This window comes from Salvelinus sp. IW2-2015, linkage group LG17 (genome assembly GCF_002910315.2).
Source record: "Salvelinus sp. IW2-2015 linkage group LG17, ASM291031v2, whole genome shotgun sequence".
Classification (NCBI taxonomy): Eukaryota; Metazoa; Chordata; class Actinopteri; order Salmoniformes; family Salmonidae; genus Salvelinus; species Salvelinus sp. IW2-2015.
Window position 1 is genome coordinate 4,012,348 of NC_036857.1, and position 24,824 is coordinate 4,037,171.

General features: G+C 43.1%; 1 protein-coding gene across 3 annotated transcripts in view; it reads left to right on the top strand.

Moving 5' to 3' along the window:
• The window catches only part of samhd1 (SAM domain and HD domain 1), a 31,011-nt gene extending 7,075 nt beyond the window's left edge, over positions 1 to 23,936 (top strand). The window contains exons 3-16 of one of the 3 annotated variants that reach the window (XM_024006090.3): positions 149 to 221; positions 1,057 to 1,217; positions 11,265 to 11,380; positions 11,457 to 11,527; positions 11,641 to 11,796; positions 13,004 to 13,104; positions 16,712 to 16,820; positions 17,095 to 17,186; positions 17,361 to 17,476; positions 17,773 to 17,912; positions 18,034 to 18,123; positions 18,833 to 18,937; positions 19,033 to 19,170; positions 22,036 to 23,936. In XM_024006090.3, coding sequence (XP_023861858.2) covers positions 149 to 221; positions 1,057 to 1,217; positions 11,265 to 11,380; positions 11,457 to 11,527; positions 11,641 to 11,796; positions 13,004 to 13,104; positions 16,712 to 16,820; positions 17,095 to 17,186; positions 17,361 to 17,476; positions 17,773 to 17,912; positions 18,034 to 18,123; positions 18,833 to 18,937; positions 19,033 to 19,170; positions 22,036 to 22,188 — 1,621 coding nt within the window. In that variant the 3' untranslated portion in view covers positions 22,189 to 23,936. Of the gene's footprint in view, positions 1 to 148; positions 222 to 396; positions 613 to 1,056; positions 1,218 to 11,264; positions 11,381 to 11,456; positions 11,528 to 11,640; positions 11,797 to 13,003; positions 13,105 to 16,711; positions 16,821 to 17,094; positions 17,187 to 17,360; positions 17,477 to 17,772; positions 17,913 to 18,027; positions 18,124 to 18,832; positions 18,938 to 19,032; positions 19,171 to 22,035 lie in introns of those variants that run through there. The other 2 variants (XM_024006091.3, XM_070447811.1) reach the window with 2 other exon arrangements.
• Positions 23,937 to 24,824: the final 888 nt, after the last annotated feature.

A 24,824-nucleotide genomic window follows, 5' to 3' on the forward strand; every position in this document is an offset into this window, starting at 1 on the left:
TGGCAATCAAATGTGCACCGGACCCTCTCATAACCTTGGTTTATTTGTGACATGTTTTTCAGTCAATGCCTTGGGTTGTGTTTGTGCTTTTATGATTATGAACTTGAACACACTCTTTCTCTCGCTCTCTCTTCCCCCTCCTCCTCAGGCCTCTAGGCACCCGGCTGCAGATACTGCAAAGTCTGAGGAAGCTGTGGCAGATGGCAGCAGAGACCATCAAGGTAACACAGATGGCACAACTAACCCCTGTTATCTTCAAAGGCTGGAGAGAGTGAATGAAAGACAAAATGAGGGAGACATATGTGTGAGAAATTACGTATTTACCTGCTTTGTTTAATATTAATAGTTAACAATTATGCTTAACATTGGTCAAGTGATTTTCAGAACTTGCAATACTGTGCTTGAGAAAGGATGGTTCCCCCCTCTCTTCTTCCTGCAGCTGGTCTGGGAATATCGTCAAGGACATGGTGCGACGACCTGTTATTGTTTCCAGGCTTCTGTTCAACTTGGTCACACGGCATAAGACAAATACCCTCTGAGAGTGACCACAGTGTCTCAGTCCATCCTGTTCTTCTCATATCTTTCAAGGGCACAGCTGTGTGGAGATATGAGGTGAACAGAGGCTGGCTTGAACAGAGAGGAGTACATTATAACTTGTTTGTGTGCTATGACCCGATTGACATAGCTTATCATGCACTGATCTGTCGGGGAGGGGTGGAACCAGTCCACCATATATATAATTTTAACAAGGCAAGTCAGTTAAGAACAAATTCTTATTTACAATGATGGCCTACCGGGGAACAGTGGGTTAACTGCCTTGTTCAGGGGCAGAACGACAGATTTTTGGCTTGTCAGCTCAGGGATTTGATCCAGCAACCTTTTGGTTACAATGCTCTAACCACTAGGCTACTGCTGCCCTTATATAAGACATCAGCATTTCCTGTATTGTCAGGCTCTCAAGATATGTACCGTCATCTATTCCCGAGAGAGAAAAAGAGGAAGACTATTAGAGTCAGTAAGGGTATCAGCAATAACGTGTATTATTGTCTCCTGTAGGTGTTTAATGACCCCATCCATGGCCATGTAGAGATGCATCCTCTGCTGGTCCGTATCATGGACACCCCTCAGTTCCAGAGGCTCCGCCACATCAAGCAGCTGGGAGGAGCATACTTTGTCTTCCCTGGGGCCTCCCACAACCGCTTCGAACACTCCATAGGGTATGATTGTGGGTGCTTGAGCACTCCATAGGGTACAAGTGTATGTGTGCTTGAGTACTCTATAGGGCAGGGGTGGGCAATAATATCGCCTTGAGGGCCACATTGGGCCGCACAGATTTTTTYCCAGACCGGTTTCTTAGTCAAAGGCAATTTGCGGCCATATATGCTTTCTATCTAGTTTTAGATGTTCAAGAGTGGCCTGCGTTTTTTTATTTTTTTTATTGTTTTACCCCAAATTAATAACCCCCCCCTTAAGCAAAAAGAAAAGTTATTTTTAACTCAAACCTCCCCTGGGCTGGATTGAATGGGATCCGGTCCGCGGGCTGTATGTTGCCCACCCCTGCCATAGGGTACTATTATGTGTGCTTGAACACTCCATAGGGTATCATTATGTGTGCTTGAACACTCCATAGGGTACTATTATGTGTGCTTGAACACTCCATAGGGTACTATTATGTGTGCTTGAACACTCCATAGGGCAGGAGTTCTCAACGTGTGGTCCGTGGCCAGATTTCAGAATATACAGGGCCTTCAGAAAGTATTCACACCCCTTCACTTTTTCCACATTTTGTTGTTTACAAAGTGGGATTAAAATTGATTAATTGTCATTTTTTTGTCAATGGTTTATACAAAATACTCTAATGTCAAAGTGGAAGAAAAATGTAAACATTTGTAAAAAAATATAATGAACACATCTTGATCACATAAGTATTCAATCCCTAGATTCAATACATGTTAAAATCACCTTTGGTGGCAATTTACAGCTGTGAGTCTTTCTGTTTTTAAGAGTTTTGCACACCTGGATTGTACAATATTTGCAATTTTWTCTGTCAAATTGGTTATTGATCAATGCCAGACAGCCATTTTCAAGTCTTGCTATTAGAATTTCATGCCGATTTTAACTCAGAACTGTAACTAGGCCACTCGGGGACATTCAATGTTGTCTTGGTAAGAAACTCCAGTGTACRGTATATTTGGCCTTGTGTTTTAGGTTATTGTCCTGCTGAAAGGTGAATTTGTGTCTGTAGAAAGCAGACTGAATCAGGTTTTCCTCTAGAATTTTGCCTGTGCTTAGCTATATTCAGTTTATTTTTCTCATTAAAAAAACCCTCCCTAGTCCTTGCAATGACAAATACCCATAACATGATGCAGAACCACCATGCTTGATAATATGAAGCGTTGTACTGTGTTGGATTTGCCCCAAACATAATGCTTTGTATTCAGGACATAGGGTAAATTTCTTTGCCACATTTTTGGCTGTTTTACTTTAGTGCCTTACTGCCAACAGGATGCTTTGTAGAATTTTTATTCAGGCTTCCTTCTTTTCACTCCATCAATTAGGTTAGTATTGTGGAGTAACTAAAATGTTGTTGATCCATCCTCAGTTTTCTCCTATCACGGCCATTAAACTCTGTAACTGTTAGTCACCATTGACCTCATGGTGAATTCCCTTAGCGCTTTCCTTCCTCTCCGGCAACTGAGTTAGGAAGGACGCCTGTATCTTTGTAGTGACTGGGTGTAGTGACTTTTACTCCTCTACAAGTAGGTGCCCTTTGGCAAGGCATTGGAAAACCTCCCTGGTCTTTGTGGTTGAATCTGAAATCTTGAAATTCACTGCTCGACTGAGGGACCTTATACATGCATTCAAAAAGTATTCAGACCCCTTCACTTTTTCCACATTTTGTTACATTACAGCCTTATTCTAAAATGGATAGTTATTTTTTCAATCTACACACAAAACCCCATAATGACAAAGTGAAAACAGGTTTTTTGAATATTTAGCAAATTTCTTAAACATGCCTTATTTACTTAAGGATTCAGACTCTTTGCTACGAGACTAGAAAGTGAGCTTGGGTGCATCCTGTTTCCATTGATCATCCTTGAGATGTTTCTAAAACTTGGAGTCCACCTGTGGTAAATTCAATTGATTGGACATGATTTGGAAAGGCACACACCTGTCTATATAAGGTCCCACAAACCAAGCCATGAGGTCGAAGGAATTGTCCGTAGAGCTCCGAGACAGGACTGTGTCGACACAGATCTGGGGAAGAGTACCAAAACATGTCTGCAGCATTGAAGGTCCCCAAGAACATGGTGGTCTCCATCATTTTTAAATGGAAGATGTTTGGAACCACCAAGACTCTTCCTAGAGCTGGCAAAACTGAGCAATCGGGGGAGAAGAGCCTTGGTCAGGGAAGTGACCAAGAACCCGGTGGTCACTCTTTCAGTGCTCTGGAGTTCCTATGTGGAAATGGGAGAACCTTCCAGAAGGACAACTGTCTCTGCAGCACTCCACCAATCAGGCCTTAATGGTAGAGTGGCCAGACGGCAGCCACTCCTCAGGAAAAGGCACATGACAGCCCGCTTAGAGWTTGCCAAAAGGCACCTAAAGGACTCTCAGACCATGARAAACAAGATTCTCTGGTCTGATGAAACCAAGATTGAACTCTTTGGCCTGAATGCCAAGCGTCACATCTGGAGGAAACCTGGCACCATCCCTACGGTGAAGCATGTTAGTGGCAGCATCATGCTGTGGGGATATTTTTCAGCAGCAGCAACTGGGAGACTAGTCACGATCGAGGGAAAGATKAACAGAGCAAAGTACAGAGAGATCCTTGATGAAAACCTGCTCCAGAGCACTCAGGACCTCAGATTGGGGTGAAGGTTCACCTTCCAACAGGACAATGACCCTAAGCACACAGCCAAGACAATGCAGGAGTGGCTTCGGGACGAGTCTCTGAATGTCCTTGAGTGGCCCAGCCAAAGCCCGGACTTGAACTCAATCGAACATCTCTGGAGAGACCGGAAAATAGCCGTGCAGCAACCCTCGTCCTCCGAACTGACAGCTTGAGAGGATCTGCAGAGAAAATTGGAAGAAACTCCCCAAATACAGTTGTGCTAAGCTTGTAGCGTCATTCCCAAGAAGACTTAAGGCTGTAATCGCTGCCGACAGTGCTTCAACTAAGTATTGAGTAAAGGGTCTGAATATTTGTCAATGTGATATTTAAGGTGTATTTTTTTTAAATAAAATAGCAAACATTTCTAAACCTGTGTTTGCTTTGTCATTATGAAGTATTGTGTGTAGATTAGTGAATAGAATAAGGCTGTAACGTCATAAAATGTGGTAAAAGACAAGGGGTCTGCATGTTTTCCGAATGCACTGTAGATAATTGTATGTGCGGGGTACAGAGATGAGGTAGTCATTCAAATATCATGTTGAACACTATTACTGCACACAGTGAGTCCATGCAACTTATTATGTGACTTGTTAACCTTAAGCACATTTTTACTCCTGARCTTATTTGGGCTTGCCATACCAAAGTGGTTGAATACTTATTGATTCAATACATTTCAGCTTTTCAGKTTTATTGAATTTGTAAAAATTTAAACGCATGTTTCCACCTTGACATTATGGGGTATTATGTGTAGGCCAATGAGAWTTTTTTATTCAAAATKAATCCACTGTYTRWMACAAAAAAATTGGAAAAAGTCAAGGGGTGTGAATTCTTTCTGAAGGCATGTTTTTAAAGGAATATTAYTAACAACAGATKAAACACATTTTTGCCAATACATTTGTGTAATATTTTTTATCTACAATGTATGTTCTTAACCCTGGGAAACATCAGGGATATTGGTATCCACAATACTTTTCAACTAAATCCTTATTGTATTCACCCCCCCCATTTATGTACATAAATGCACTGTAATTTAATCTTTAAAACTGCAACGTTTTCTCTCTGCCCCATGACAAAATGTATAGATTTGCAGAACTTTAGCATAAACTGCAGAAGTTATAGTAGTACTCCTTGTATGGCTACCCAGTGGAACGGTGGTCTAAGACACTGCATGTCAGWGCAGGAGACGTCACTGCAGTACATGGTTYGAATCCAGGCTGCATCACATCCGGCCGTGATTGGGAGTCCCATAGGGCGGCACACAATTTGCCCAGCGTCGTMCGGGTTTGCCGGGGTAGCCCGTCAATTTTGTGTTCTGATTATGAGGGGGCCCTTGATGAATTTGTTATCACAATAAGTTTGAAAACCCTGCCGTAGGGTATGAGTGTATACATAGGCGGAGTGTGAGTTTGAGGAAGCTATTTTCTTCTAATAGTGAACGATTGCATGCATGCATCTATCAGACTAATGTAAAACAGTCTTCTATTCCTAATGTGTTCAGTAGATTTTAGTCATAATATAAGCTAATAATATAACTCAATCACTGTTAGCAAAACTGACAGTTCTGAACAATGCTTGCATGAGCGTGTAGTGCAAATCAAAATCAAATCAAATGTTATTAGTCACATGCACTGAATACAACGGGTGTAGACGTTACAGTGAAATGTTTACTTATGAGCCCCTAACTAACAATGCAGTTAAAAAGAATACGGATAAGAATAAGAAATAAAAGTAACAGGTAATTAAAGAGCAGCAGTAAAATAACCATAGCGAGACTATATACAGTGGGTTACCGGTACAGAGTCAATGTGCGGGGGCACCGGTTAGTTGAGGTAATATGTACATAAAGGTAGAGTTATTAGAGTGACTGCATAGATGATAACAACAGAGTAGCAGTGGTGTAGAGGGGGGGCAATGCAAATAGTCTGGGTAGCCATTTGATTATATGTTCAGTAGTCTTATGGCTTGGGGGTAGAAGCTGTTTAGAAGCGTCTTGGTCCTATACTTGGCGCTCCGGTACCGCTTGCTGTGCGGTAGCACAGAGAACAGTCTGACTAGGGTGGCTGGAGTCTGACAATTTTTAGGGCCTTCCTCTGACACCGCCTGGTATAGAGGTCCTGGATGGCAGAAAGCTTGGCCCCAGTGATGTACTGGGCTGTTCGCACTACCCCCTGTAGTGCCTTGCGGTCGGAGGCCGAGCAGTTGCCATACCAGGCAGTGATGCTCTCGATGGTGCAGCTGTAGAACCTTTTGAGGACCCATGCCAAATCTTTTTAGTCTCTTGAGGGKKKAAAAGGTTTTGTCATGCCCTCTTCACAACTGTCTTAGTGTGTTTGGATCATGTTGGTGATGTGGACACCAAGGAACTTGAAGCTCTTAACCTGCTCCACTGCAGCCACATCTATGAGAATGGGGGCGTGCTCAAGCCTCTTTTTCCTGTAGTCCACCAATCATCTCCTTTGTCTTCATCAAGTTGAGGGAGAGGTCTCTGACCTCCTTCCTATAGGCTGTCTCGTCGTTGTTGGTGATCAGGCCTACCACTTGGTGTCATCGGCAACTTAATGATGGTGTTGGAGTCGTGCCTGGCCGTGCAGTCATGAGTGAATAGGGAGTACAGGAGGGACTGAGCATGCACCCCTGGGGGGGCCCTGTTTGAGGATCAGCTTGTAAGATGTGTTGTTACCTACCCTTACCACCTGGGCGGCCCGCCAGGAAGTCCAGGATCCAGAGGGAGGTGTTTAGTCCCAGGGTCCTTAGCTTATTAATGAGCTTTGAGGGCACTATGGTGTTGAAAGCTGAGCTGTAGTCAATGAACAGCAATCTCACAGGTGTTGCATCATCTGTGGATCTGTTGGGCGGTAATCAGAGACGGTTCTTCTCCTTAGCACAGAAAAAATGTGCCTTTTATTAACACAATTTCATGCAATTCTACTACACTATATGACTGGAAACATAAGCAACATATTTTTTTATGACAAATTAGTAGCCTACTCTGCTGACAGTGACAAACAGATCATTTAAAACAACCTCTTGAAGGCGACTACAGTGCATTCTGAAAGTATTCAGACCCCATTTGTTACGTTACAGCCTTGTAGTAAAAAGTGATGAAATCGGTTTTTAGCCCTCATCAATCTACACACAATACCCTATAATGACAAAGAAAACAGGTTTTAGACATTTGTGCAATTATTGTTTTTAATAACAAAACAGAAATACCTTATTTACATAAGTATTCAGCTCCTTTGCTATGAGACTAGAAATTGAGCTCAGGTGCACCCTGTTTCCATTRATCATCCGGCCTACGAAAAGGGGAGGCACAAATTGTATTATATGACATAAATCTGGCCTGGAGGAGGAAAGTRTTGTCCACCCAAAAGACGTTCCAGTGGTTCTGATCCAACGATAAAGATGGCCCCGGTGAGTGCACTATGGCCGTTGCTGTCCGCTGGTACAAATAAGACAGGCTACTGTTTGCTCATTTAAGTTGAGAATTTTTGTAACTAAAAGACATATTAGTCTTTTCTTTGTCTTCTCTTTAAAGTAATAACCATTTGCTTTCTAAACTATGTTTTTCCTACGATTGCATTTGCAATTAATGCTGAAAGGCCTTGGTAGGCTATTTGCCACATGCGCTGCCCAAATTGCGCTCTTAAAACAATCCACAGCTCATTTTTGAAAGATGCGAATGATCCCCTGTGGCCAAAATCATGCTCTCTGGTGTAGTATTATGAATTATTTTATGTATTTATGTWTAGGCACGAGTACTTCAGAGGAGGAAGGGGACCATCCTCCTCATTGAATTCCATAAAAATGTGAATAGTGAAATATTAAAGTTATCCGTCTAAATATATTCACGTCACCAAATAATTGTTTAAAACGCACTGTTTTGCAATGAARGTCTAWAGTAKCCTCAACAGCACTCTGTAGGGYAGCACCATGGTGTAGCCGGAGGACAGCTAGTTTCCGTCCTCTGGGTACATTGACTTCAATACAAAACCTAGAAACACAGTAATTATGACAACTTCCTTGAAGATGTCCTCCAACCTATCAGAGCTCTTGTCGCATGAACTGACATGTTGTCCACCCAATCAAAGGATCAGAGAACTAATCTAGTACTGAAAGCATATGCTACAGTTAGCTAGCCCTACAGTGCATACAATGTGGTGAGTAGTTGACTCAAAGAGAGAGCAACAATAGTTGAAAAGTTATGAACAAAATTAATTTCTTCAAAAATGATAGAGAAGCGTGTGTGAGAGAGCTAGTTATATTCTGTTGTAATTTTTTCCACTTAGCTAGTGAATGCAGCTAGCTAGTTTAGCCTACTCAAACACCTGGCTCAAACAGAGAGGTATGCTATGTTAGTTAGCTGGCTATGGCTATTCAACATTGGAACTCTTCCAAGTCAAGGTAAGCTTTTGGTTTTATTAATTTATTGCCACTGGGGCCAGCCGGTGTAACTGCTAAACTACTTGCTGACWACACTGTACTGCGTGATTGTAGCGGGTTTACTAATGCATTTGTTCTTGTAGCTATGTTGACTGACGTTAGCTAATATGGCGACAACGATGTAGGCCTTGTGTAGCAGTTATGATACGAAGGTTTGGCTTGGAAAGGTTTTTTTCGCCTGATTACAGACAGCTGATGTGTTGTGCACTGAAGTCCACAAGTGAAAGGAAAAGGTGAGAGGACGTGAGTGTGTAGATGCGAGAAGGAATTATAAAAMGAGCAAATCATGCTGTTTGCATGGGGCTGCAATAAAAGTGAACTGTGTTTGTGTGTCATCGGGGGTGTATTCATTCTGCCCGATTCTGTTGAAAAACGTTTCTTAAATGGAAGCAAACTGAACAAAACGGGGATAAACATACTTGAATTTGTCTAATCGAAACTCTCGTTTGCAACTGTTGGACTAATGATTACACCCTATATCAGCTAGATTTGATTTATTTCACCTTTATTTAACCAGGTAAGCTAGTTGAGAACAAGTTCTCATTTACAACTGTGACCTGGCCAAGATGAAGGAAAGCAGTGCGACACAAGCAACAACACAGAGTTACACATGGAATAAACAAGCGTACATTCAATAACACAATAGAAGAAAAGAACGTCTATATACAGTGTGTGCAAATGGCGTGAGGAGGTAGGCAATAAATAGGCTATGGTAGCGAAGTAATTACAATTTAGCAGATTAACACTGGAGTGATAAATGAGCAGATGGTGATGTGCAAGTAGAGATACTGGTGTGCAAAAGAGCAGAAAGTAAATAAAAACAGTATTGGGATGAGGTAGGTAGATTGGGTGTGTTATTTACAGATGGACTATGTACAGCTGCAGCGATCGGTTAGCTGCTCAGATAGCTGATGTTTAAAGTTAGTGAGTGAAATATAAGTCTCCAGCTTCAGCGATTTTTGCAATTCGTTCCAGTCACTGGCAGCAGAGAACTGGAAGGAAAGGCGGCCAAAGTTGGTGTTGGCTTTGAGGATGACCAGTGAGATATACCTGCTGGAGCGYGTGCTGCGGGTGGGTGTTGYTATCGTGACCAGTGAGCTGAGATAAGGCGGAGCTTTACCTAGCATAGACTTATAGATGACCTGGAGCCAGTGGGTTCTTGCGACGTATATGTAGCGAGGGCCAGCCGACTAGAGCATACAGGTCGCAGTGGTGGGTGGTATAAGGGCTTTGGTACAAAACGGATGGCACTGTGATAGACTGCATCCAGTTTGCTGAGTAGAGTATTGGAAGCTATTTTGTAGATGACATCGCCGAAGTCGAGGATCGGTAGGATAGTCAGTTTTACGACGGTAAGTTTGGCGGTGTGAGTGTTTGTTGCGAAAGTTTGTTGCGAAATAGGAAGCCCATTCTAGATTCAATTTTGGATTGGAGATGCTTGATGTGAGTCTGGAAGGAGAGTTTACAGTTCTAGCCAGACATCTAGGTATTTGTAGTTGTCCACATATTCTAGGTCAGAACCGTCCAGGGTAGTGATGCTAGTCGGGCAGGCGGGTTGTTGTATGGCATTGAAGCTCGTTTGGAGGTTAGTTAACACAGTGTCCAAAGAAGGGCCAGAAGTATACAGAATGGTGTCGTCTGCATAGAGGTGGATCAGGGAATCACCCGCAGCAAGAGCGACATCATTGATATATACAGAGAAAAGAGTTGGCCCCAGAATTGAACCCTGTGGTACCCCCATAGAGTCTGCCAGAGGTCCGGACAACAGGCCCTCCGATTTGACACACAGGAGGCAAGAGTGTGCAAGGCGGTATTGATTTTGCCACTGTCTGTCACTCAAATGTTTCTCTTGACCTGTGCATCTACAATATAAACTTTAATTCATAGGCTAGGTTGTAGCAACCTCCATGATGGGTATTGAAAGGATTTTGTAATATCTGTACATTCTAGGAACACCTGTAATTACAAAAGTACAATGATTCATGTTTTGATTTAGCTTGAGATTAAGAATCAGTGGTAGACACTTTGTAAGTGCATGAAGAGGTCAACTGTAGACAAGTCATRTGCCTGTTCGTTGAAACTATACTTTCAGTTCCTGTTGATACTATGTTCGTCTTACTTCTGGTAGCACATGATAGTAATAGGCGGTAGAAGGATTGGAAAACGAACTGCAAATAACCGTAAACTGAGCTCCGCCTAGCAGAAACATCTTTGTGTTAGCAACTATTAATTATGAGCTTATATGGTATTAAAGTTAAGGGACGTCACCCTGGGCGGGGTGATCCTCAGTAGGGGATAAAAAGGGAAAACCTCATATTTTGAACTGAGTGTGTTACTTGCAAATTACTGTAAGTAAKGCTCTGGGTTGCAATCCTTATTAAACAAACTAACMTCTGATCAAAGAAGTTTCCTGTGGTCTCTTGTATGAACAGGGCAGAAATCCCTAACAGTATAGGGAACATTTTTGTATCATGTAGTAGCCTAAACTTATGGATGTTACACTGAGCTGGGTGAATGGAATATGAATGATAGTCATCCAATATGCTGTAATAGAAATAAGGTAATGCTCATTAAAAAACTGTCCTCCCTCATCTTAAACTGCACCGACCGCCACTGGAGTACTTATATAGTCAATTTACTTTGAGGGAAGCTTAGGTTCCACCCTTCTCCCAAAGTGTATAGCCTGTGCTTACACCATTCATATGCTTTTAAATCCATCATGGGAAGTGGAAAAGAGTGGAGAATTGGGATTCAGCCTATGTGGTTTGAGGCCCTATCCTGCATTTAAAAGGCACAACAGAAACTGGCCTAGTTGCTTTTCAGACCCAAGCCCCTTCCCTAAGCTCCCACCCCTGTGGTTGCCTGGCAGGTTTAATCGGTTGTACAATGGKTATTAATTGGTTGTGTTGTGGTTATGTGTTTTCAGGGTGGGCTACCTAGCAGGTCGGCTGGTCCAGGAGTTGAATGAGAGACAACCAGAGCTCCTCATCTCCAGTAGAGACATCCTGTGTGTCCAGATTGCTGGGCTCTGTCACGACCTGGGTGAGTCTCACTCACTCCCTCCCTCCTTCCCTCAATCTTTTCCAATCTTATTCTGTTGAATGTGATCTCTTTCCAGGTCATGGTCCTTTCTCCCATATGTTTGATAGGATGTTCATCCCCAAAATGCGTCCAAAGTCCAAGTGGAAGGTAAGACTACAGTCTGAATAACCTACTCTTTCTTGTCATAGCCTTCTCTCCTCATCTTCCTGTGTGGGCGCGAGAATTTCCATGTCACATGTATGTATGTATGTGTGTTACAGCATGAGGAGGCGTCCCTTGCGATGTTTGACCACCTGGTGTCTGTGAATGCCTTGGAGCCAGTGATGAAGGATCATGGCCTGGTCCTACCTAATGACCTGGTCTTCATCAAGGAACAGATTGCTGGACCACAGAACACTGTCCCTCTCAGCCAGGGGGTGAGTCAGGAACACTGTCCCTCTCAGCCAGGGGGTGAGTCAGGAACACTGTCCCTCTCAGCCAGGGCGTGAGTCAGGAACACTGTCCCTCTCAGCCAGGGGTGAGTCAGGAACACCTGTCCCTCTCAGCCAGGGGAGTCAGGAACACTGTCCCTCTCAGCCAGGGGGTGAGTCAGGAACACTGTCCCTCTCAGCCAGGGGGTGAGTCAGGAACACTGTCCCTCTCAGACAGTCAGCCTGTCAGTCGGCTAGCTAGTCAATCAGCATAAGTCAATTAAGAATTTAAGCATCAATCAACATTTTGTGAAGTACTTTATGAATATGATTTACTGATGGATACTAGCAGTGTATTGACTGCAGGTTGAATTCAAACTCTTAAAGGGATACTGCGAGATTCTGGCATTTACGCCCTTGTTCAGAAAAACTTCTGGATACGCTAATTAGCAGTAGCTTGTGAAACTACTGCTGACGTACCAGTGGCTCCAGGTCATCTATAAGTCTCTGCTAGGTAAAGCCCCGCCTTATCTCAGCTCACTGGTCAYCGTAGCAACACCCACCCAGAGCATGGGCTCCAGCAGGTATATTTCACTGGTCATCCCCAAAGCCAATTCCTCCTTTGTACACCTTTCCTTCCAGTTCTCTGCTGCCAATGACTGGAACGAATTGCAAAAATCATTGAAGCTGGAGACTTATATCTCCCGCTTCAACTTTAAGCATCAGCTGTCAGAGCAGCTGATCATTGATCAACCGATCATTGCACCTGTACACAGCCCATCTGTAAATAGCCCAACCAACTACCTCATCCCCATATTGTTATATATTTTTGCACCCCAGTATCTCTACTTGCACCTCATCATCTGCACATCTATCACTCCAGTGTTAATGCTAAATTGTGATTATTTCACCACTATGGCCTATATTGCCWTACCTCCCTAATCTTACTACATTTGCACACACTGTATATAGATTTTAATTTTTTATTTTATTGACTGTACGTTTGTTTATCCAATGTGTAACTATGTTGTTTTTGTCGCACTACTTTATCTTGGTCACAGTTGTAAATAAGAACTTGTTCTCAACTGGCCTACCTGGTGAAATAAATCAAATAAAAACTCTGGTTAAGTATCCCATGAACTTATTTGGAGTTACTGTACATGCTTGGATTTCAAAGGATTCGTCTTATTCTGAGTCTGTCGTCTTTCCACAGTGGCCTTATAAGGGCCGTCCAGAGGATAAGTCTTTCCTCTATGAGATTGTGGCCAACAAAAGGAACGGCATCGATGTGGACAAGTGGGACTACTTCGCCAGGTGAGTCCCGCAGTTGGAGTTGATCTCTCTTAGAAACCATCATCAGTTACTGGAGTAAGCTATATAGAGTACYACAGTATGTGTCATAATACCCATAAACCTAGCAGRGAAACAGGGAAATTGTTCCAATCATTTTTCCCATAGGGGATTTTATAAACACTTAAAGTAAGGGCTGTGTTTCGTTCTCATAACTGTGTAAATCTCTCTAGGACAGGGTGACTTTTATCAATATATTTGCCTGTATTTAGAGCCGACTGTTGATAAAAGTCACCTTGCCCAAGAGATTTACAAGGTTATCAAAACATCACACCAGGGTAAGCCTACAAGAAACACAGCCCTTATTTTAAGTGTTTCTAAAGTCCCCTATGGGAAAAATGATTGGAACCATTTCCTTGTTTGACCGCTAGGTTTTATGGGTAATATGACCCCTCCACTSTGGGTCTCTATTAGAGATCTAACAATAAATAGGACCACTGGTGTACACTACCGTTCAAAAGTTTGGGGTCACTTAGAAATTTCATTTTTAAGAAAAGCAAAAAACAATGTCCATTAAAATAATATCAAATTGATCAGAAATACAGTGTAGACATTGTTAATGTTGTAAATGACTATTGTAGCTGGAAACGGCTAATATTTAATGGAATAGCTTCATAGGCGTACAGAGGCCCATTATCAGCAACCATCGCTCCTGTGGTCCAATGGCACGTTGTGTTAGCTAATCCAAGTTTATCATTTTAAAAGGCTAATTGATCATTAGAAAACCCTTTTGCAATTATGTTAGCACAGCTGAAAAATGTTGTGCTAATTAAAGAAGCAATTAAACTGGCCTTCTTTAGACTAGTTGAGTATCTGGAGCATCAGCATTTGTGGGTTCGATTACAGGCWCAAAATGTAAWWWWTKTTATTTAACCAGGTAGTCYAGTTGAACAAYTTCACAACTGTGACCTGGCCAAGATAAAGCAAAGCACTGCGACAAAAACACCACAGAGTTACACATAAAYAAACGTACAGTCAATAACACAATATATTATTTCTATGTACAGTGTGTGCAAATGTAGGGAGGTAAGGCAATAAATAGGCCGTAGAGGTGAAATAATTACAATTTAGCATTAATACTGGACTGATAGATGTGCAGATGATGATGTGCAAGTAGAGATACTGGGGTGTAAAAGTAAATAACAATATGGGGATGAGGTAGTTGGGTGTGCTATTTACAGATTGGCTGTGTACAGGTACAGTGATCGGTAAGCTGCTCTGACAGCTAATGCTTAACATTAGAGAGGGAGATATGACTCCAGCTTCAGAGATGTTTGCAATTCGTTCCAGTCATTGGCAGCAGATAACTGGAAGGAAAGGCGGCCAAAGGAAGTGTTGGCTTTGGGGGTGACCAGTGAAATATACCTGCTAGAGCGCGTGCTACGGGTGGGTGTTGCTATGGTGACCAGTGAGCTGAGATAAGGCGGGGCTTAACCTAGCAAAGACGTATAGATGACCTGGAGCCAGTGGGTTTGGCGACGGATATGTAGCGAGGGCCAGCCAACGAGAGCATACAGGTTGCAGTGGTGGGTAGTATATGGGGCTTTGGTGACAAAACGGATGGCRCTGTGATAGCCTACATCCAGTTTGCTGAGTAGGGTATTGGAGGCTATTTTGTAAATGACATCGCCGAAGTCAAGGATCGGTAGGATAGTCAGTTTTACGACGGTATGTTTGGCAGCATGAGTGAAGGAGGCTTTGTTGCGTAATAGGAAGCCGATTCTAGATTTAATTTTAGATTGGAGATGCTTAATGTGGGAGGAGAGTTTACAGTCTAACCAGACACCTAGGTATTTGTAATTGTCCACATATTCTAAGTCCAAACCGTCCAGAGTAATGATGCTAGTCAGGCGGGCGGGTGCGGGCAGCAATCGGTTGAAGAGCATGCATTTAGTTTTACTAGCATTTAAAAGCAGTTGGAGTCCACGGAAGTAGAGTTGTATGGCAATGAAGCTCGTCTGGAGGTTTGTTAACAGTGTCCAAAGAAGGGCCAGATGTATACAGAATGGTGTCGTCTGCATAGAGGTGGATCAGGGAATCACCCGCAGCAAGAACAACATCATTGATGTATACAGAGAAAAGAGTCGGCCCGAGGATTGAACCCTGTGGCACCCCCATAGAGACTGCCAGAGGTCCGGACAACAGGCCCTYYGATTTGACACACTGAACTCTATCTGAGAAGTAGTTGGTGAACCAGGTGAGGCAGTCATTTGAGACACCAAGGCTATTGAGTCTGCCGATAAGAATGCGGTGATTGACAGTTGAAGCCTTGGCCAGRTCGATGAATACGGCTGCACAGTATTGTCTCTTATCGATGGCGGTTATGATATCGTTTAGGACCTTGAGCGTGGCTGAGGTGCACCAGTGACCAGCTCGGAAACCAGATTGCATAGTGGAGAAGGTATGGTGGGATTCGAAATGGTCGGTGATCTGTATGTTAACTTGGCTTTTGAAGATTTTTGAATGGCAGGGCAGGATAGATATAGGTCTATAACCGTTTGGGTCTATAACCGAGTGTCCCCCTTTTGAAGAGGGGGATGACCGCGGCAGCTTTCCAATCTTTGGGGATCTCAGACGATACGAAAGAGAGGTTGAACAGGCTAGTGATGGGGGTTGCAACAATTTCGGCGGATAATTTTWGAAAGACAGGGTCCAGATTGTCTGCATTCAGGGCTCCAACCCAATTTATAATAGGAAAAAAGTGCACTTTGGTCAACCTTCCATCTATAATCTCTCTCCCTCTCTTTCTGTTTCAAATATGTTTTGTTGTAGAGCAGAGGAAATTAATACAAATGTACATTTTGTTTAGTGAGCTCAGTTTTAATATTTTTTTTACTTAAATGACAACAGGAACATACAAACAATTACGGCAGGGTGTGAAGGATRGTTTTGTTCTCTTTTTAACAAAAATATATGCCTTATAGAAATAGGACATGTTAATCACAAAACATAGCGTGACTGCAGAAAAGCTGTTGTTAATCTAGGGTGTCGACTGTGCAAACCACAAGGTTGAGACAAGATGGAAAAATGCTGAATAACAAGAAAACAGGAACTGAGGAATGTGTAGGGAAAATGCTGAATAACAAGAAAACAGGAACTGAGGAATGTGTAGAAACCAACAAATCAGCTCAATCTTCACAAACACCATTCCGGACATTTGAATCCTGAGTGCTGTGGCTGGGCACCACCGATAGGCTAGCAAGTTTAAACCACGCTAAGCCTCTACTGTGACAGGCCAACTCTAAAGTTGGAACTACCTCTGTCACAGTATAAAAGAAGATGTCAGTTCTCTGCTTTACCCTGCGTGGTGATACAGTGAACCCGTATATACGAAAATTGCATTTACCATTTATCACTTGTGTTAAATACATATAATTATAGTATATTCGGTGACTCTGAATCACATTTTATCCTGATACCAGATTTGATTGACGCAACCTTTTACAAGGGGTATTACGGCAGGACAGCAGTTTAAACACATTTAAACAAAATGGATACATAAGTATTATTAATAAAGAAAAGGATAACCCAGACTGAAGACCAAMCCAACACTCTCTTTCCCTCCCCATAGGGACTGCTACCACCTGGGCATCCAGAATAACTTTGACTACCATCGCTTCCTCAAGTTTGCTCGTGTGTGTGAGGTAGATGGGAAGAAGCAGATCTGCACCAGAGAAAAGGTGAAGGCTTGTCCCTAGATTTCACCTCTCATTCATTCCCTTCATTGTTATGTTTTAATTTACCTTTTCATTCAACTTGGTGATGAGGTATTAGCCTAGTTTACTGGTGATATAGACTAGGCCCAGCTATAGACTWGTGTCCTGTCTAGGGGGTGTACTTGTACATCAAGCTGCCTCACACTACAGAATTAGGAGATAGGCTCCTGCCCTATGGGCTGCTCGGATAAGGTCACTTCCGTTACCGGTGATATCCATGTGTGTTGTCCGCATACAGGAAGTGGGTAATCTGTACGACATGTTCCACACACGCAACATCCTCCACAGAAAAGCCTACCAGCACAAAGTGGGACACATAATAGAGACAATGTAAGTGCTCTCACATCAACAACTATTCATTCTACTGTTAAATATCTAGCTGACTTACGATCTCTTATAAAGTCACACATACAAGTTCTCAGACATTCAGGTGCTTTTCTGTTGTCGGTTTAAAATGACATGTTTGATATAAGTGCGTGTGTGCCTGTGTCTGTCTTGATTCAGGATCACAGAGGCCTTCGTCAAGGCAGAACCCCACATCCAGATTCAAGGTTCAAAGGGAAAAATGTTCACCATCTCCACAGCAATATATGACATGGAGGCCTACACTAAACTCACTGGTCWGTTCAACCCCATAGAAATATAATATGTAGAATGGCTCTGGTCTTGTCTACTCACTCTCATTATATGGTTCAAACCTCTTTGGTTGTCAGGGTTTTATTCTAGGGGACATGGCTGCCCTAACAGGCTGGGTTTGCCAGACCTGGTTCTCTGTCACGTTCATGTCCATAATCACTGCCTGGGCTTCGTTTGCATTTTTAACCTTTTTCCCACGCTCCTTGTCTCTCTCCGTCTCCTCTCCTGTCTCTCTCCGGCTCCTCTTTCTCTCCTCTGTCTCTCTCCCCCCCCCATGTAGACCATGTGTTTGAGCAGATCCTGTACTCGTCATCCTCTGAGCTGGCCGAGGCCAGAAACATCCTCCACAACATCACCTGCAGAAACCTCTACAAGAATGTGGGACAGACTCAAGCCAAGAAACGTGTAGAGGTCTCACAGGTGTGTGTGTGCATGTCTGGGGGATGGAGAGTGAATATTCTCCCATGGCTTTCTAGGTGAGCTTTTTTAGAAGATCCATATTATGTGCCTCTCATCCTCCTCTTCTCTCGCCCAGGAACAGCTCCTGAAATGGGCAAGTGAATTGGCGACGTGCAGGCCTGAGAGCGACCTCCAGGGCGTCACTCTAGAGCCAGGGGACTTTGTAGTCAATGTGAGTGTCTAGTCTTTTCACCTCAATCAGGGAACTGATCGAAGACACAACATGTCACATAACATGCCCGTCTATAGATAACCCTTTATTACCGTTTGCTTTATTGGAAATATGTCAATCAATAAAATGTATTTTTATAAAGCCCKTTTGACATCAGCAGTTGTCACAAAGTGTTTTACAGATACCCAGCCTAAAACTCTAAAGAGCAAGCAATGCAGATGTAGAAGCACAGTGGCTAGGAAAAACTCCCTAGAAAAGAAGGAACCTAGGAAGAAWCCTAGAGAGGAACCAGGCTCTGAGGGTTGGCCAGTCCTCTTCYGACTGTACCAGGTGGAGATTTAAGAGGACATGTTGCCATGAAGGCCAGATTAACCACCATCAGTTTTTTGGGRGGTTATTAAACGACTGATTGACCAACGTTGGTTTAATAACTTGAATTCCATTTAGTTCTAGGTTTTTTGTGAGCCCAACACGSCGTTTCTCTAGAGAGAAATCAAATCCTTCACAATTAAAAMGCTCAATTATTTTTTGTCATTATTTCATAATGCATTATATGTTTTACAAAAATGATTGATATCGAAAATCGTGACTCTTTTTTTTAATAACCGAACCGACCTAGAAAAGCACTCAGCAATACTCTTTGCCTCTTTATCTATCTCTCTCTCTCCCTCCCTATCTCTTTCTGTCCCTCTTTCTTTCTCTTCATCAGATCATCAACATGGACTGGGGTATGAAGGAGAAGAACCCCATCAACAACATGCGTTTCTACTGTAAGAATACCCCAACCAAAACCACCCAGATCAGCAGGAACCAGGTCAATACTACAATGCACTCTCAAATGTTTTCAGAAATAGTCTGTTCTTTTTGGATCTTGAAAACATTATTTTACATGATTGTTCTCCCCTGTAGGTGTCTCAGATGCTGCCAGATCGGTTTGCTGAGCAGCTGATCAGGGTCTACTTTAAGAAGAGAGATGAGAAGACTGTGGAGGCAGCTAAGATGAACTTTGTCAAGTGGTGCATGGACAACAACTTCTCCAAGCCTCAGGTCAGGAGGCCTCTATCTCTTTCATTTACTGTATGGATCTCTTTATCTCATACTGTTAGCGCTGTGTGGGGAAGATGGCATTTGAGTGCAAGGCTAAGCCAGCTAGCTATGACCAGCTTACCTGCACCACACATTATCAATCAAAAAAAATGTTTTATAATGTCCTTTTTACATCAGCTGATGTCACAAAGTGCTTATACAAGAACCCAGCCTAAAAGCCCAAACAGCAAGTAATGCAGATGTAGAAGCACGGTGGCTAGGAAAAACTCCCTAGAAAGGCAGGAACCTGGAATAACCTAGAGAGGAACCAGGCTCCTAGGGGTGGCCAGTACTCTTCTGGCTGTGCCGGATTCATAGATGACCAGCAGGGTCAAATAATAATAATAATAATAATCACAGTGGTTGTAGAGGGTGCAACAGGTCAGAACCTCCATGAGTAAATGTCAGTTGGCTTTTCATAGACGATCATTCAGAGTTAGAGACAGCAGGKGCGGTAGAGAAAGAGTCGAAAACAGCAGGTCTTGGGACAAGGTAGCATGTCCGGTGAACAGGTCGGGGTTCCATAGCCGCAGGCAGAACAGTTGAAACTGGAGCAGCAGCACGACCAGGTGGACTGCGGACAGCAAGGAGTCATCAGGCCAGGTAGTCCTGAGGCATGGTCCTAGGGCTCAGGTCCTCCGAGGAAAGAGAGAATTAGAGGGAGCATACAGGACACTGGATAAGACAGGAGAAATACTCCAGATATAACAGACTGACCCTAGCCCCCCGACACAAACTATTGCAGCATAATTACTGGAGGCTGGGAGGGGTCGGGAGACACTGTGGCCCTGTCCAACTATACCCCCGGACRGGGCCAACCAGGCAGGATATAACCCCACCCACTTTGCCAAAGCACAGCCCCCACACCACTAGAGGGATATCTTCAACCACCAACTTACTACCCTGAGACAAGGCCAAGTATAGCCCACGAAGATCTCCCCCACGGCACGAACCCGAGGGGGGAGCCAACCCGGACAGGAAGATCACGTTAGAGACTCAACCCACTCAAGTTGACGCACCCCTCCTAGGGACGGCATGGAAGAGTTCCACTAAGCCAGTGACTCAGCCCCTGTAATAGGGTCAGAGGCAGAGAATCCCAGTGGAGAGAGGGGAACCGGCCAGGCAGAAACGGCAAGGGTGGTTCGTCGCTCCAGTGCCTTTCCGTTCACCTTCATACCCCTGGGCCAGACTACACTCAATCATAGGACTTACTGAAGAGATGAGCCTTCAATAAAGACTTAAAGGTCGAGACTGAGTCTGCGTTTCTCACATGGATAKGCAGACCATTCCATAAAAATGGAGCTCTATAGGAGAAAGCCCTGCCTCCAGCTGTTTGCTTAGAAATTCTAGGGACAATAAGGAGGCCTGCGTCTTGTGACCGTAGAATACGTGTAGGTATCTACAGCAGGACCAAATTGGAGCGATGGATAGGAGCAAGCCCATGTAATGCTTTGTAGGTTAGCAGTAAAACCTTAATCATCCCTAGCCTTAACAGGAAGCCAGTGTAGAGAGGCTAGCATTGGAGTAATGTGATCAAATTTTCTGGTTCTAGTCAAGATTCTAGCAGCCGTGTTTAGCACTAACTGAAGTTTTTTTAGTGCTTTAGCCGGAGAGTAGAGCATTGCAGTAGTCTAATCTAGAAGTGACAAAAGCATGGATAAAGTTTCAGATTTWTGCAATGTTACTTAGATGGAAAAAAGCTGTCCTTGAAACAGTCTTGATATGTTCGTCAAAAGAGAGATCAGGGTCCAGAGTAACGCCGAGGTCCTTCAGTTTTATTTGAGACGACTGTACAACCATCAAGATTAATTGTCAGATCCAACAGAAGATCTCTTTGTTTCTTGGGACCTAGAACTAGCATCTCTTTTTTGTCCTAATTTAAAAGTAAAAAATTAAGTAAAAATCGAAAAACTTCCTTATGTCTGAAACCCAGGCTTCCATGGAGGGCAATTTTGGGGCTTCTCCATGTTTTATCGAAAATGTACAGCTGTGTATCGTCCGCATTAACATTGTTTCCGAATGACATCACTAAAATGGAACCTTGAGGAACACCGAAACTTACAGTTGATTTGTCTGACGACAAACCATCCACAGAGACAAACTGATATCTTTCCGACAAAGGCCAGAACTTGACCGTGTAGACCAATTTGGGTTTCCAGTCTCTACAAAAGAATGTGGTGATCGATGGTATCAAAAGCAGCACTAAGGTCTAGGAGCACGAGGACAGATGCAGAGCCTTGGTCTGACGCCATTAGAAGGTAATTTACCACCTTTGAGTGCAGTCAGTGCTATGATGGGGTCTAAAACCAGACTGAAGCGTTTCGTATACGTTGTTATTGTTCAGGAAGACAGTGAGTTGCTGCGCAACAGCTTCTTTAAAAAAAAATTAGAGGAATTGGAGATTTGATATAGGCCGATCATTTTTWATATTTTCTGGGTCAAGGTTTGGCTTTTTCAAGAGAGGCTTTATTACTGCCACTTTTAATGAGTTTTGTACACATCCRGTGGATAGGGAGCCGTTTATTATGTTCAACATAGGAGGGCCGAGCACAGGAAGCAGCTCTTTCAGTTGTTTAGTTGGAATAGGGTCCAATATGCMGCTTGAAGGTTTAGAGGCCATGACTATTTTCATCAATGTGTCAAGAGATATAGTATTAAAAAACTTGAGTGTCTCCCTTRATCCTAGTTCCTGGCAGTGTTGTGAAGACTCAGGACAACTGAGCTTTGGAGAAATACAGAGATTTAAAGAGGAGTCCGTAATTTGCTTTAATGATCATCTTACTTTTTCCAACTTTTTAAAATTGACTCTGGTATCTGTTTGTTTAGGACGGAGATTCGATTGCACCGGAGCTCACCCCTCTGAAGCGAAGCTGGGCCCACAATGATGATGAAAACGATGATGAAGCGGATAGCCAGGGAGGACGAAGCAGGGCTGCAGTCAACATTGGACAACAGAAGGCAAAAGCCAGACTCTTTTAGGAGGATGAGAAAGAGGATCTGTCTGTTTACTTCTTATGGCAGTTGTCACCAATCCTGGTTCTGGAGAGCTACAGGGCATGCAAGGTTTTGTTCCAACCCAGCGCTAACACACCTGATTCAGCTAATCTAGGTTATAATGATTCATTGAGTAGCTGAATCAGTTGTGTTGATGCTGGGTTCGAACAAACCGTTGCATACCCTGGTGCTCCCTAGGACTAGGGGTTGGGGACCAAAGATGGTGGATAAATGATGTCTTGCTCAGGCCATTTACCGTTGAAAGAAATGGTCATTGTTCAAGTCTTAAAGGAAAACTCCACCCAAAATGCTATTTTCGTATTTGTGTCATTAGTCCATTGTTGATACAGCACCAATTGTTTTGCATTTCAGCAATCAAGTTAAAGATATCTAACTTTCAAAATACAGAAATATAGCTGGTATGATGCATTTTGCATCATATGATGCAAATTGCAGCATCATACCGGCTGTATTTCTGTATTTTGAAAGTTATGCAGTATATCTTGAGAACTTGATTGCTGACTTGCAAAACATTTTGGGAGTGTATCAACAATGGTCTAATGAAACAAATACCAAAGTATAGTTTTTGGGTGGACATCAATGGGATAGCAGCTGGGTCTGGTCTGCTTAGTTCATTGACTCTTTATGAACCAGAGAAAATTAGGGAGTTGGAGATCAGTCCTTTGGCTCAGGGTTCTGTTCACTCTCAGTTCTGTCAGGGATTATATCATATAGTCTTTATTTTATTTGCTTTTTATCTCGTTTTATTTTAAGCATATGTTATAGGTTTTTAAGTGTTGTTTTGCCTTATGTCATTATCTGTGTCATTGTGGTATTACATTGTTTGAGAASTGTGGGAGCCTGTGAGTGAGTGAAATACTTGCGCCAGCTTCCTCACTTTTCTCTGGCTATGCATCTTGATGTGCCACTATCATACAGGCATCTTTCAGATAGCCTAGCAGCAACTGTTACATAATTTATCCAACCTGATGAAAGTTGTTCTCAAACCCTTTTTTGGACAATCATGTTTGTTTTACATTGTAGCTGACTATGTAAGTATTGTATCACCATTGTTTGTCTTTCAGGACATTGTCTTTCTTATAAGCATGGTTTCTACATGGTTTTAGTTTATATATAAGCACCCACCATAGTTAGCCTGGTCGTTGACATACGTACAGTATGTTTGCTGRGGTAGGGGTTGACTAAAGCACAAAGATCAGAGATCTGTCTACTGTATAGCTTGATTATTTTCCCAAAAGGCCACTTTAACTAACAAACCGAGATGGGTCACAGTGTGCAGTGCAGTGTGGGTAGTGTAGTCAGTTATACATACACAATGCATGTGGTGTGTGTGATTCAGATCTGAAACKTTTTTGGTTTTGATTTTGACTTTCTGATTAGTGTGTTGTTTTTCTAAGTGCTGTGGTATCACATTGTGTTTTCATCCATGTTACCTACCTACCTGTCTGTCTACTGACTGGTATCATTTGTGAGTCTGGCTATGTTATCTTYATTTAAACAATATAAACACAATGTTTACCATACAGTCTGCAYCAAGATGAGTCCACAGCTGTTGGTCATTGATGGTATATTTGTTGATTTAATTATGTGCTTCGTGTTTAAAAAATATATAGTGAAAGACAAATCGTAGAGACAGTCTCAACGTTTGAGGGATTTTATGATACAGAGTACAACTGTCAAGCTGTGAAATACAACTATTTTCTCTACCTGGCTATCTGAGTTCTGTTTTCTTAGAGCTCTGTGTAGATGTCTTTTGGCACAGGTCTGAGATCAGCATTCCCTCACTAAATCCTCAATTTAACCATTCGAGGGGTGAACTCAAAGCTGACGTGATCAGTTCTGTGTCTATGAACTTCATCCAGTGTTTCACATCTTTCTCCACTAGAGGGCGATAAGACATCCCCTTTCCATAGAGGGGATTTTCTGTAAAGCAGAAATGGCTCTGGCAACAATCACATATCTAAGTATGTATACAATACATGGCTCCCTGACAAAGGGATACACACACCGAAACATACACACACTTAGACAGTAATACCAGTCAGTCTGAGTAAGGATTTTGCAGGAAAGKATTGGCTGACTGTCCTGGCCCGAGTCCGCTGTGGAAATTACAATATTCTATTTCTAGTTGTAGTCACAGAGGAATTAACTTCTGTTGTTTGGACAGGAAAGTTATATTACAGGAAGTGGAGGTAAAACGCTGCCCTGTAGAATACTCTTCCATTGCACATCCTGTGGCACTGATTCTCAGAGCCAGCCGAGGAATATCCACCCCCCCCTCACACCACCACAAGGCCAACTGCCTGCTATAGTATTTTTATAATCTTCATCCTCCCTGACCTGTTGCTCCCCTCCTGGCGCCAGTGGTCTCAGCCCCCCCCCCCCCCCCCCCCCCCCCCCCCCCCCCCCCCCCCCCCCCTGTCTCATACACAGACTCAGCCCCCCCACCATCCCCCTGTCTCACACACCCCCCCAGCCCCTCCATGGATAATTGAGACCAGCTGTTGCAAGGTGCCTTCCCTCCACCCCCTCATCCTCTACCCCTCCGTTACCCTCCTGCTGCACTTGCCTCTCTGGCAGATTGAATTGGTATTTGTAGA